Here is a 14787-nt window from a genome sequence, read left to right as displayed (position 1 = left end):
GAAACTTACGAGTATCTGCGTCGTTCAAGCAACAGAGAGCTGGTCAAGATTCTGTGTAAAGAATTTTTCGCACAGCAGAGTTTGAGGAGATGACGTATGGGAGAAAATTCTTCAATATGCAGGTGTCAGCTCGTACGTAAGGTTCACACATCGAAGAATACAGTGTGTGGTGTGCTGGAGAAGCCGAGGAGGTATTTCGTAGAACAGGGGAGAGAAGTCTACGGTCTGCGGAAAACTTCGAACAGTACAAGGGGCAGATTATTGGGGCGTTTATAGACCTAAGCGAATATTGCCGTGGTAACGAAAGGACTAGCAGAGAACTAAAGGGGTTTGAGTGTGAAAGGGTGTCATTCAACCATTCAGCACGTTTGACGAAGGGAAAGATAAAGAAATTAGCACTGAATAAAAATAAATGCAAACTGAAACATAGCTAGGTTTATTTATACACATCTTGCAAACAATAAATGTACGTTGTAACGTGACAGAATGGGACAAAATATTCAGAATACATCGATAGAGTGTCAACAGAAACTTACGATATCCACATTGGTCATTGTGTACGTTCATTACAGTCAATTATCTGTTCTGCAAATCAATGTCTCTATATAAAACAAACACCTTGAAGTATAGTTAGCTGGTCATTTCAATATGTACTACTGTTTAAAGGTCGTCACCATAATTTGAATGTTAACAAACACAGCCGGTCGGAGTGGCCGTGCGGTTCTAGGCGCTACAGTCTGGAACCGAGCGACCGCTACGGTCGCAGGTTCGAATCCCGCCTCGGGCATGGATGTGTGTGATGTCCTTAGGTTGGTTAGGTTTCATTAGTTCTAAGTTCTAGGCGACTGATGACCTCAGAAGTTAAGTCGCATAGTGCTCAGAGCCATTTGAAACATTTTTTGAACCAAACACAAGCATCTTGACTTTTCGAATTTTTAAGCAGAAAAGCAATAGTTATATTTAAAGTATTGAACATAATATTAACAAAAATATGTTAGTAACTTTCGAATGAACATATTTAAAAGTAATTAACGTTTTCATGTAATGTATTGTTTGCTCAACCGGAATTGCATATTTGCGGGACATAATTTTTGGGAATCACCAAAACTATGCTGAAATTATATATACAGTAATTCGAATCAGAAGTCAACTTTATTCATAACTAAACTGCTTAGATTTACGGAACTTTAACTGTAATTCTCAAAAAGTAAGCAATCAAAAATGTATTTACTTAATTTTCACTATTGTTATTTTATGTAAGCCGCGCGGTTAAATCCATGGCGAAGGACTGTTTTGTTGGTTCATTGCTCAGTTTCTGTGTTATCGTAGTGCATGTTTTGGCTCAGTGCTGTTGCAGTTTTCGTCAAGTCATTTTTGTGTATGTTATTATCACAGTCTCATTGTTGTAATAGGTAGTTAAAATATAACTATGGCGTGTCGTCTACGTTTATTCGTAATTAGTATGCAGAACATATGTCTTGATAACGCAAATTGGTTCGTAGGCACGACTTACAGGAAATATATTTATATTTCGACACCCTGAGTCACACCACCCACACAACCCGTATCAAATACGTGGAAGATTATAGCGATGGCGACGGTGGTTTCATCAAGTTTCGTTTTTCTGTCACTCAACAAGGTTGCCACATTCCTCATGGTCTTCGGCAAAATCAGAACTTGAATATTCCCAACTTTTCTTCACTGACAACTTTATTAGTGAAATTGTGAATGCACCAAATACGTTTGCTAACGAAAAGATACAGAAAGTCAATCCACTTACAAAACGCTCACTGTGCACCATGGAGGGACGTTTTATTCGAAGAACTGAAGGCTTTCTTTGGTGTAATACTGAAAGTGTCCGTTAGATTTCAGTTTTGACAGCACTTGGTCAAAACAGCCAAGATTAGGTGTTTTGTATATGATAAATTTATTAATAGTGCATAACAATTTTCCATTCTGACAGCGTGTTAATTCTGTAAATATTAGTTGCTCCAGTTTACCGCATTCTATTCGCCTACTTCGACAATGTTCTGACAAATGATCAGGATAGTAAGCATTATATCAAAATGTTTTATGTTTTTCTGTTATACCTTCTGACATGTTCCACACCCACGAGAATCATCTCATTTTTTTGGTCTATGGAACGAAAACTGAATCTAATCTAATCTACGGCCTTGAATTTGAAGGCAGGATTACATAACAATTTTACAGGAGACTACCTATAACGAACTCCATTTTTCAAGGATGTTTTCTCTCATCTCCGTTTTTTTAAATATATATATATCGCTTCGTTTAGTCCCACCTGTTATGGGGGTGCCAACGTACAAGAAGGAGCAAGGTGAGTGTATTCATAGTGAATGCAAAGAACTTTATATACCAATGAGAAATGTGGCCGTAGATGAGCGCACAGCAGGATTCAAAGGAAGAATGAAAGTGCTACTAACCAAGTAAGTTTACGAACGGTGTTCACGAGTTTTCTGTCTCTGTGATTGAGAAAATAGTTCTGTTTTTTCTCACATTCTATATTATGGTAAGAGAACTACAGAAAGTCTAATACGTCCTGGTTTTCCTTTTTCAATCCGAATAGCGGTTCATTTGGCGCAGGAATTGATAGCTTGCGCGAGTGGTTCAGGCTATCACATCCTTAGTGACAGGTTCCACACAAGCCCTCAACTTACTCGGAGATTGTACGAAATGAAATTTTATCTAACAAGTACAGTTATGCCATCTATTAAGGATTTCATGTGATCTGAACAAGACGAAACTTGCTGAATGTGAGTTATGTCCATATTAATGGCTCTGAGCACTATGGGACTTAACATCTGAGGTCATCAGTCCCCTAGAACTTAGAACTGCTTAAACCTAACTAACCTAAGGACATCACACACATCCATGCCCGAGGCAGGATTCGAACCTGCGACAGTAGCAGTCCTGCGGTTCCGGACTGCAGCGCCTAGAACCGCACGGCTACCGCGGCCGGCACTGGACAGTGAACGCTCTGTAGAAACAAAAGTATAATGGTCTCAATTAGAGCCATAAATTAAACAAAATTATTGCACTGTGGGCTCCAAGGAAGCGTCATAGGGCTCCTAATATTATTGGCATACATAAATGCCTTGTCAGATAGTATCAGCAACAGTATAAGACTGTTCGTGTTTTTGTACGGAAGAGAATCATCGCAGGACGATCGTAACGAAATACAGAAAGAATTGGACAAAATTCGCACTCGTTAATGAATGGGACCTTTCTTTAAATGTGAATGAAAGTAACATATTATATAGGTGCTTCGGAAAGTAAGATACACATGTCGTCCCACAATAAGGCCACTACGCAACAAGAGTGACGCATTGTCAGAAGGGAGTAAATGTTCAGCGTTTCCTGCAGACACAGCTATTCTGTTATACGAATAACTGGCGCATCACAGTGTGCCACTGAAATGGCGCAGAAATTAGAAGACAAATCAAAAAAGATAAATTGAAACCAGGTAACCAGAAATCAGTGTAATTGACTGTACGCATTATTTACAAGTAATGCTTCCTACACATAAGTGAACGTCTCAGTAACTTCTCTACTAATTTGGCAGTAACTGACCAGAAAATGAAACAAGTAACTTGGTATACGTGGCATGAGGAAGGTCGAAGCAAAGGGGCCATTCGAAATCGCCACATTGTGTACAAATAAATTCACAGGTATAGTTGTACATTGCAAGGACTACTACCACATAACTATATGCAAAAATTATTGACTTTTATCTACTTATTCCATTGACTAACACGTATAAAAAGCTACAACTCATGACCAGATTCCTAACAGCGAATAGAGGAACGTGATAACCCCAAATTGTTTTGAGGATTAACAAGAAGTCATAAGTAAATTCAAAAATTATTAAATTCTCAAAATGATTCAAATGGTTCTAAGCACTGTAGGACTTAACATATGAGGTCATCAGTCCCCTAGACTTAGAACTACTTAAACATAACCAACCTAAGGAGATCACACACATCCATGCCCAAGGCAGGATTCGAACCTGCGACCGTAGCAGCAGCGCGGTTCCGGACTGAAGTGTCTAGACTGCTCGGTCACAGCGGCCGGCTATTATATTCGCAGTAAAAGTTTAGATGAATGCTTAAGCTACACATAGCGACCGTAAAAATATTAATACTTTCATCACTTATCTTATTTATTAGAAAACTAAGTTGCCATTCAAGTCTTCAAACATCATTTCCCACAAATAAGCTTTTTTGAGATTTCACACTGCTATTGTTGGTGTGTAAATCTAGTACTAAATGGTTCAAACCTGACAAGACTTAAAGATTATAGAATATCTAAAAGCCCGTACTTGCCCTTTTGTACGATTTGGTTTGAAAGGGCACCCATGAACCGCGCAGGTGAACCTAGTGAGAGGATTCCTTGCTGGCGGTATTCGGATGTCGCGGCCCCCCGCCTGCCGCGTGGTTACGTCCTGCGTTGCATCACGGAGAGTCGGCCCTGGGGGCATCGCTTTCCACACGGCTGCCCAGGAGACGCCGTTCCGTGTTTCTCTCTGGTATCAGCGCACCACTCCAAAACACTCTCAACACACCTGGTTCACCAGCACAGCTAGTGAACCGCGTACTTTTTCTTTTCAGCCTTTCACATTACTGTTGTCAGGTATTTATACAATTATCCGGTCGCCTGTTAGTGGGCACTGATACGAGATGTGTTCATCATTTGTGTTGGCTTGAGCTCTGCGAGACACTTTGAGTGAGCTCTCCGAACATAACCAGAGAAGATCGCGATGTTGGATGCTGGGGACTGGAATAAAGTCGACGCTCTAATGGGTTCAGATTGGAACAATCGGCAGGCAAGTCCATTTCAGGAATGTTATTGTCTTTTCATTGTGAGACGATGCATTGACATACTCATACAACCATCGTCTCCGAACTGTTACCATACTGTAAGCAGTACACGATGCTGTAAAATCTCTTCATATGTTCATAATTTTGATTTGCAGCTCCTTGTGTTGGCCGTGTTTGCAGTTAAAATTGTTGGATGTGAGGTCCGCCAGCTATGCAAAACACCGTTTTTTCGCAGTACCCAAACAGCTAGTTTGCCTTACAGGAGAATTCGTCGCCGTTCTAAACAGACAGTTTATAAAACCATCGAGAACATCGAGTTCGCCACAACATCTGGAGACAAGAAGAACCGCATACCAGTTAAGACTGTCGCTGCTACTGCACTTGTCGACGGACCTTCTGTTTTCTGTGGTTGTAGGCGTAATTTTAGTATTGATATTAACGATACATTCTCTCATGGTAATGATTGGATCACTGTAGCCATTGTACGTGGAGGTACTGGAGTTCCTAACGTACCTGGACTTGAAAGTTTCGTTGATAGAGACATTATCGCCTTTCGTACTTACCATATGGCAGAACTTGCAATGGGTTTTCGTTTTTATTTATTCTGTAATATGAACATTTTTGTTAAATGATTGTAAAAATATGTGCATTTTTAGTTCAAACAATAGATCGTTTCTTTTTGTAGATACCTTTACATTTGGTGTGCGTGAATTTTATGGATCACTTGTGTGTTAATTACTACAGGTAGCTTGTCATCTGCAACCAAACGATGTTGATAAGAAACTTTCTTGCTGGGAGTTAACCTATCTTCTAGAATGTAATTCAGTTTGTCGCGATATTTTCTCGCCTAAATTCGTTTTTACTTACGTTTTCGTGTGGCAAGCACTTCCGTTCTCAGCATCATGCTGAGGTGTTGTGATGCACAAGTAACTATAACAAGTATTTTCCACAAATAACGTAGTAAAACACTTTTCACTTCACCAAAACACAATGTGATTGTGGTTTGTTGTGTGTCCCAAACCAGACAGTGTTCATTTGTTCACCAGAGAGTTCGGCGCCATATTTGATTTTTTTTTTTTTTTTTTTTTTTTGCATTTTATCTTTGTGCGTGCGTGTGTGTGTGTGTGTGTTTTCTGTGCGCTTCTCAGCTGTGTGTGTTGTCTTTTATATAGTATTCCTTTTGTGTGTAAATGGTGCGTCTTTGCAGATCACAACGCCTCAGCATGACGCGGAGAACGGAAGTGCTTGCCACGCGAAAACGTAAGTAAAAACGAATTTAGGCGCGAAAACATCGCGACAAACGAAATTACATTCTAGAAGATAGGTTAACCCCCAGCAAAAAACTTTCTCATCAACATCGTGTGGTTGCAGTAATGATCCATAAAATTCATGCGCACCAAATGTAAAAGTATCTACAAAAAGAAACGGTCTATTGTTAGAATAAATAAAATCGAAAACCCACGTATAATGGCACAGGGGTGCCGAATCATGTTTGGGTACTGAGAAAAAACGGTGTTTTGCATAACTGGCGGACCTTACATCCAACAATTCTGTTCATGTGCTTCCACATTTAGCGTTTTCTTAAGTGCAATAACGGGATCTCACTCTAACCACGCAAAGTACTCCCACACTGTGACACCACTTCCTCTGTATTTCACTGTTGGCACTACATACGATGCCAGGTAACGTTCTACAGGTATTCACCAAACCCATCGGATTGCCACATGGTATAGCGTGATTCATCACTCCAGATCATTCGATTCCAGTGATTCACTGTCCCTGGTGGATTTGTTACTCGGGTGGCCTCTAAGGAGTGGTCCACGTTAGAAGACACTGAGCTCTCCGGTCCTAGCCATTTGTTGTTACTCTTATCTACTGACAACACAGTACTAAAAAAAAAAATGGCTCTGAGCACTATGGGACTTAACAGCTGTGGTCATCAGACCCCTAGAACTTAAAACTACTTAAACCTAACTAACTGAAGGACATCACACACATCCATGCCCGAGGCAGGATTCGAACCTGCGACCGTAGCAGTCGCACGGTTCCGGACTGCGCGCCTAGAACCGCGAGACCACCGCGGCCGGCAACACAATACTCTCTGCCTCTTTTTACACTGGCGTGTATACCTTTCGTGACATATAGCGGTCAGTTCCGCATGACATAGGGGTGTCCGGATGCTTTTGATCACAAGGGTACAGTGCGTATAAACAAAGAAGGCAGGTGTGAATGTTATGAACTCTACTACTAATCAAAGGCAAACCTACGTTTATACCATTTGTACGTTTGTAAAAATCTTTTGACAACTTTGATTGGAATACTCTCCTTGAAATTCTGAAAGTTGCAGAGATAAAGTTCTCTGTGGAAGGTTAGCTACAGCTTGTACAGAAACTAGACTGCAGTTATTGGTCAACGGACACGAAAGCGGCCCACCAGATACAATAAGTGTCAGTTGTTCTCATGGCGTAGGTGATAGGTCACAGAACTTCTCACGCTTTGGCTGGGGTTCGATCCATGCTACTGTCCCATGTCCAAAGTTTTGTATCGCTTTCTTGTTCGGTTTTAGGAAACCGAACGAGGAACACGTTTGGTGACACTGTCTCTGGAGGGCCAGTTGAATTTGCGTGTTCAGCGGTCTGATTGGCTAACTTCAATAATAATTAACTCGGAAACGGCGCAACGTATCGAAGTCTTTTCCCAAAAATTCTTTCTCACCACACCCTATCTTGCAACACCTTTACAAGCTTTCCACATTGCTTCTGACCACCCTGTATAAACTTATATGGATATGGTGCCTGTTCTTTCGGACATGTTCGAAAGAACAGACAGCATACCTATATAAATATATAGTTCTGGCAATACCGGCCATGACCTTCTTTTTCTGTGCGGATGCACACATATTCCCCCAACTCTTAGAGGACTTGGTAAGAACGTCTTCCACGAGTAACGAGTGTGTTGGGGTGGGACACTACGAATGTAGTGTGTGGATACAAGGTGAGAACGTGGGTCGTGCGGGAGGCGTGCGCGAGATAGTCCCTGCAGTCGCACTATCCTCTGTGCCCTCGGTGGCTCAGATGGATCGCCGGCACGGTAGCTCAGCTTGTTCGGTCAGAGAGCTGGTTGGCCTCTGTAATAAAAAAAAACTGAGGGGAAGGATCAACAGACGAACTTTAACGGATCTCATGTGACGTCTGCAACGACCAAACAAACGATGAAAAAAAGAGATGGTTAGAGCGTCCCGGGTTCTAGTCCCGATCGGGGCACAAATTTTCACCTGTCCCCGTTGATATATATGAACGCCCGTTATCAGTTGAAGGTATTAATATAATTCTAATTTCACCCTGTATAAAAGTGTATTTTTGGTCGTTACCCGGCCACCGCAAGGAACTCTGGCGTCTGGTCCATGCATCTAATGTTTGAAACGTTGTACACGCGTCGCGGCGAGTGGTTTACTCGCTGGGAGTCATCAGTTCATGTTGGCCGACGACAGACTCGCATAGCCATAAGCGGAGTATCATCATTCGGAATTTGCTGTGCCTCGTGTTGGTATTACTAGCGATATCTTAAAAAAAAAAAAATAACGCGGGCTTTAGTTTATTTATGTCATGTACAACTGGAGTTCCACAGCTTACTTGAATGAAGATGAGAGCTGACGCTCTAAGACAATAGACGCGACGGCATTGTAAAAGAAAATGAAAGCTTGTGTGAACCGTTCATCCATACTCTCCAATCCCAGAATTAACAAGAACTACAACTCTGGTGGGTGTTATTGTGAAGGGCGAGACGGTGCGTGGATGGAGAAGTGAGCAGGAGGTGAATGTGTAATGCGATCGTTTGGGGCAATAAACGTATATTTATAGGTTGCGTTTTCTTCTTACTTTATGTGAATAATGTATCCTGGAGGATCCAGTAACAGTGAAATTATATTCACATAGTTTTAGGGTGTAAATTACTTTTGTTTGCATAAGACCTATCAGCCAAATGCAGGTTACCGACGACGGTGAGCGGACAGAGTGCAAGACGGCAGGCTTCAGCGATTCTAATTTTATGAACCGCACGGCGCAAAACCTTCAAGTAAGTGCGTCTGGGCATCGGTTGAACAGTTTACAGATGAACTGGGAACCTTGCCTGTACGCTGGAATAAATCAAAAACTCAATAATAGTGGATCAGAGTTAGGTATTCCGTAGCCATTGAAAAAAAAAAAACATCGTACATAGCAGTTAATCCACCATCGCCCGCTTACGAGGTCGACCATCTCGTATTTTTCTTGCGTGAGATGAAACAACGCGAATCCGCTGCAAATGTAAGAAAACGCCATATGACGTTCACATACCGAATGAAGGTCCCTTTTGTGTGTAGCACAAATTCAGGAATATTCACAGAATTATTACTGCTGTAAACAGGTGAAACTTTCGAAGTTAACGCTGGTTGCCCCAAAATTAAGTCTTTTGTCTAACTTGTCTTTGCAGAAATAGTGTTACTCATAACCGTATATAAGGTTGAATTACTTCATATATCTTCCAGCATACTAACTCTTAACTGCAGGCCAGCACTAGCAGTGGAGGGTATATAAAGCGTACTGCGGGGCGGTGGGCAGAAGGGGGGGGGGGGGGGGGGGGGAAACAAAGCAGTCGTTGGAAACGGAGTGATTTATCTGACGTCCAAAACGGCATGACCATTGGCTTTCAGGCCAAGAGTGGAAGCATTTCTGAAACGGCTGTCTGTAAAGTGTTGGAGTGCTGCCGTGGTTAAAGTATACCGTGCGTGGCAAAACGGTGCTAACCGAAACTGGCACCGAAGCAACTGTGGTGCTCCAAGGGCCATAGATGACAAGGGTGAACGACGGCTGAGGATGTGTGTACCTGCAGCCGTTGAGCAACTGACCGCTCAGATGCAACAAGACGCTGTCAACAGTGTTTCCTCAGCGACCGTTCAGCGGAGGCTGCTGAGTGTCGTCCTCCTCCGCAGGCGCCTGGTTGATGCACCCACGCTGGCTGCTGTTCGACCGGGACGAAGGCTGGATTTCGCACACCATTACCGCAACTGGACGTCCATTGAGTGGCGAGAGATGGCCTTTTTAGTTGAATCATGTTTCATGCTCCATCGGACTCATGACCGTTGGCGTGTATGGCGAGAAACGTCTGAAAGCAATCACCCTCCAACAATCGCGGAAGTGTTCAGGCCGAATGGCGTCCTCTGGATAATATTGTCATTCTGGAAAGCAAAATGGACAGTGTGCATTTGTTCTCGGGGAGAATATCCACCCCTACCTGCACGATGGCATCTCCCAACAGGACAATGCAATGTGTCACAGAGCTCGCAGTCTATGGTTGGAAGACCACCAGGGTGAGCTTACCGTACTCCTCTGGCCTTCAAGGTCTCCGGATTTAACTCAATTGAGAATCAGTGGGACCAGTCGAGCGGGCTGTTCGCGGCATGGACCCTCAAATGGGATACCCAGTGCAGCTGGAGATGGCACCAGCGTCGGCATAGCTCTACATCCCTGTCGGTATCTTCCAGAACCTCACTGATTGCCTTCCTGCAAGTCATGCAGCTGTCAGCGCTGCAAAAGGTGGTTATTCAGGCTTCTGACAGGTTGTCGCACTCAGGTGTCTGGATAGTGCAGAATACTACATTACGTCTAGTGACTCTTTCCTTTGTCGATCGACTTCATCGGTTTCGAACTCGGCGACTGCTTCTGCCATTGTAGTCCATTTGTCTGTTTTTACTTCGTTCAGATTTCATCCTCACATGGACTGGTCCGTCAATCAGCAGTATAACTCTCTCTGAAATTGTACATATTTTCCAATGTCGGTAATTCAAGCTTAGTGTGTCCTTCCTATCCCTCATTATTTCCTGTGGCACAAACGTATGTCTCGTAACTTTGAATATCTGTGAATTCGTGCAGAGATCCTCCAGACAGTTCTCCCAAAGTTAAATATTTGCAGCGGGCATAGTTCGTAATCTTTTACTTATTGTAGTTTCTAAGCAGAAGTATCTCCCTACCTTCGTAACTGTTTACTCAATACTAGTGCCAAATCCTTGTACACTATTCTTTCTGTTGTATCTCTGAGTTCTCTGAATCGCAGAGATAAGGTCTGTCTGTTGGTTTCAGATCACCCATGCTTTCGTCGCAAGGGTTTCTTCTAACCAACTTTGACAGAAATTTCTGCTAAAGTCATTTGGTTTAATGTTGTAAAAACCTTCGTTACTGTCAGTTATAACGTGCTCCTCCCAATCCGTTGCTGACAAATTAATATTAATTTATTCCTATAACCGTAGAATTATCGGAGAATTTACATGCCAGATTTTGCCGCGTTTTTGTGAGACGTCCCGCATCCAGAAATTTGATGTGGATGTTCAATAGATACAAAATAAGTTGTACTCTGTCCTTGCATTTATATCATTATACACTACAATATGAGTGAGTAACACTACAGGATTACGTACGAGGTGTGCCCAGACTGTAATGCACCGCATCTTTTTTCTCAGCCGAAAACAATGCTACGAATGCCAACCGTTACGTATGTATTATTTGAAATCTTCTGAGTGAGTGCGACCAGTTTCCGTTACTTCCGACAGATCGCGTAGCCGCAGGACCGTTTCAAAACGGCGTCTGTTGGTGATGTACGATACAAACAACGTGCCGTCATTGAATTTCTCACTGAAAAGAAAGAAACTTTGGGGAATATTCACAAAGGCTTGTGCAAAGTCTATGGAGCATCTGTTATCGTCAGAAGTACAGTTAGTCGCTGGGCACGGTGCGTGAGGTCATCAGAAGGCGGTTCGCCCGAGCTCCACGATTTGCAGCGGTCGGGGAGACCATCCACGGCTGTCACACCTGACCTAGCCCCCTCGGACTTCCACTTGTTTAGGCCATTAAAGGATGCCATTCATGGAAGACTTTTTGAGGACGGTAAGGAGGCGATCCAGACAATGAAGCACTGGCTCCCCCACCGGGACAAGCATTGTTTTCGACAGGACATACGGGATGGAGATTACGTAGAAAAATAGGGTGTGTAGATAAAACACCATTCTTTCATGTGTATTTCTCGTTATAGCCAATAAAGAATTGTTGAAGAAAAAAATGGGATGCATTATTTTGTGGGCAACTCTCGTACGTTCAACTGTCTTGTAGTATACCATTACTCACGTAGTTCACTTACGGGGACAGACTCACCTGTAGAAATGACTTGCGACGACATTCCGTTGTCCTCAGAGAACGGGTGATTCACCAGATTTTACTAGTTGGAGCTGTCATCTACCTGTAATCAAGCAGAGGAGAGTGATCAGACTGACACAACTATTTCATAAAGGTGCAAGCTAAAAGAAGAAAAAACACCCGAAGGCTAGGCGAATAGGACTCCAGGCTCTCACTGGTACGTTACCTGTATCCTGTGGACAGCGTTCTGCAGTTCATCTACAACCCACTACGACAGCTAATAAACATTAAAAAAGAAGATGATATTTCAAAGATGCTAACTTTGGCAGGTAGACTGCAGAGAACATTTATAGTTCGACAAGCATTGTCGTTTTGAAAGCATCGTTTTGAGGATAGCCCGAAAGTGGCCGTGTACAGCAGACTAAACATATTAACCCGTCACGATTTGGGCATACTGGTTTGGTACGACAAGTGTGAGACATTCTTCTCAGGGTCATATGCCTGTCCTTGATGTTGTTTTGTAATTTGAATATACACTGATGAACCACAACATTATGATCACCTACTTAATAGCTTGTTTTTTCATATTTGGAACAAAATGTACCACTTATTCTGCTTATCAGGGATCCGGCAGTTTGTTGGCAGGTTTGTGGAGGTGTGTGGCACAAAAAAGGTTCAAATGTGTGTTAATTCTTAGGGGACCAAACTGCTGAGGACATCGGTCCCTTGGCTTACACGCTACTTAAACTAACTTAAGCTAAGAACAACTCACACATCCATACCCGAGGGAGGACTCGAACCTCCGACGGAAGGGGCCGCGCAATCCGTGACATGGCGCCTAAAACCACGCGGCCACTCCACACTGCTGTGTGGCATTAGATGTCTGCACACAGGTTATGTAATTCGCGTAAACAACGGGCCGCTGAGTTGCGTACCCGGTGATGGTGCCCGGTAGCGACCCAGATGGGTTCCACAGGAGTTACATCAGGCAAATTTGGTCGCCGAGACGTCAACACCAATTCACTGCAATGCTCCTAAAACCACTGCAGCGCGTTTCTGGCTCCGAGACATTGACAATTATACTGTTCAAAGATGACATCGCCGTCGGGGAAGACATCAAGTATGAAGTGATGCAGCTGGTTCGCAGACATCAGCGTGTCTTCGATTACTACCACAGGTCCCATGCAATCGTAGGAGAATGTCTCCCATTCCATAGTACGTCTCCCACCAGTCTGCTTCCGAGGCGCGCTGCACGTTTCTAGCCGCCGTTTATCTCGATGACGGCGTTTGTGGAGACGATCATTGGCCTAGTGTAGCAAAAATGTGATTCATACGAAGAGCCGACACGTTTCCATTGATCGACGGTCGAATCCCGATGGTACCGTGCCCACTGCAATAGTAACTGACGATGTCGTTCCGTCAGTATGTTATCATGTAGGGATGGTCTGCTGCGGAGCTCCATGTTCAACAATGTACGATGAACGGTGAGCTCAGAAATACTTGTGTGTGCACCAACATTGTGCCTTTCGGCATAGACGCCACAGATCACCATCTATCTTACTTTATAGAGCAGACAAGGTTGCGAACCCAACGTTCTGTGAAAGGTCGTGGACGTCCAACCATTTAACGCCTAGTGGGTGTTTCACTTTCGTTCTACCCCTTTCCGTAGATGCTCACGACAATAGCACGTGAACATTCGACCAGCTTCGACGATTTCGAGATACTCGATCAAAAGATCTGCCTAATAACAATCTGCTCTTTGTCAGGGTCTGTCGTCTCAATGGATTTCCCCATTTGCAGCCCACATCTTCGCTAGGGTGATCCCTCGCTCGAATACTTTTGTTACCGCGTCACGTGCTCGCAACGCCACCAGGCTGCATGAAACGTCGCGGTACGCTTTGATCATAATGTTTGCTTATCAGTGTAAATACACGTAACTAAGACCAGTTACTTACGAAATATTTCTTTGAAAAATATAATCTTCTGGTTGAAGGAGTTTTATTTGGCGCCGATCGCTTAAAATACATATGTCGACGACTAGTTTCGGCAAATGTTAATTGCCATCTTCAGATCCATAACAAACATTGATCCAGTCCCTCTATGTGTGGTGCATTGTCATCTAGTCCTGAATACATAGGCACTTACGTCTCTGGAAGCGATATTTTAATATCGTATATGTTAAGAACTTGGAAATGGTAGTTACAGTTTGCCGAAGTTAGTTGTTCACATAGGTATTTCATGCGATCTGGGCTAAATAAAACTTCTACAATCTGAAGATTCCATCGCTATGTCCAGACCATCTCAGCCACTGCGACATTATTTTGTCTTGTAGTCTTATACGATGAGTCTGTTCTCGGATTTCCTCATTCCAGATTCTATCCCTCCGTGTATTCCCAACCAGGCTACTAACAAACCTCATCTCAGCTGCCCGATTTCTGCCAATGCCTTTACTTCACAGGGTCCATGTTTCATTCACAACCATACGTCTAACGTGCTAATTGAATATAAACAAAAAATGTTTACAAAAAAGGTAGAACATACGATTCCCTCTTTAGGACAAGAGACAGTAGATGCGAAGGAAAAGCGTCCTTCCGCAGACTCACAATAAAAAGTTCCCAAGTCGTGGATGAGCGATTAAGCATCATTAGCTGACCCTGCCAGATCAGAGAGAAACGCTGAAGAAAAGAAAAAGAAGACCGAACAATGTTGTGCCATAGAAGCAGCTATGAGCGACCCCTGAGTAATATCATTGCGTTTTCTAATTGGACTCTCTGTAATAATGTGTT

The 14787-nt window shown here is 43.1% G+C and overlaps 1 protein-coding gene across 2 annotated transcripts in view; it reads right to left on the bottom strand.

Annotated features, from left to right (window-relative positions):
* Positions 1-14787, bottom strand: part of LOC124789582 (ABC transporter G family member 23-like) — a 515640-nt gene that overhangs the window by 193050 nt on the left and 307803 nt on the right. For both annotated transcript variants that reach the window (XM_047256987.1, XM_047256988.1), the window contains exon 3: positions 12020-12104. In XM_047256987.1, the coding sequence (XP_047112943.1) occupies positions 12020-12044 (25 nt within the window). In that variant the 5' untranslated portion in view covers positions 12045-12104. The remainder of the gene's footprint in view (positions 1-12019; positions 12105-14787) is intronic.

Source organism: Schistocerca piceifrons, chromosome 3 (assembly GCF_021461385.2).
Source record: "Schistocerca piceifrons isolate TAMUIC-IGC-003096 chromosome 3, iqSchPice1.1, whole genome shotgun sequence".
NCBI classification, from domain to species: domain Eukaryota; kingdom Metazoa; phylum Arthropoda; class Insecta; order Orthoptera; family Acrididae; genus Schistocerca; species Schistocerca piceifrons.
Note: the sequence above shows the minus strand (reverse complement) of the source record. Positions and strands in the feature narration are given on the sequence as shown.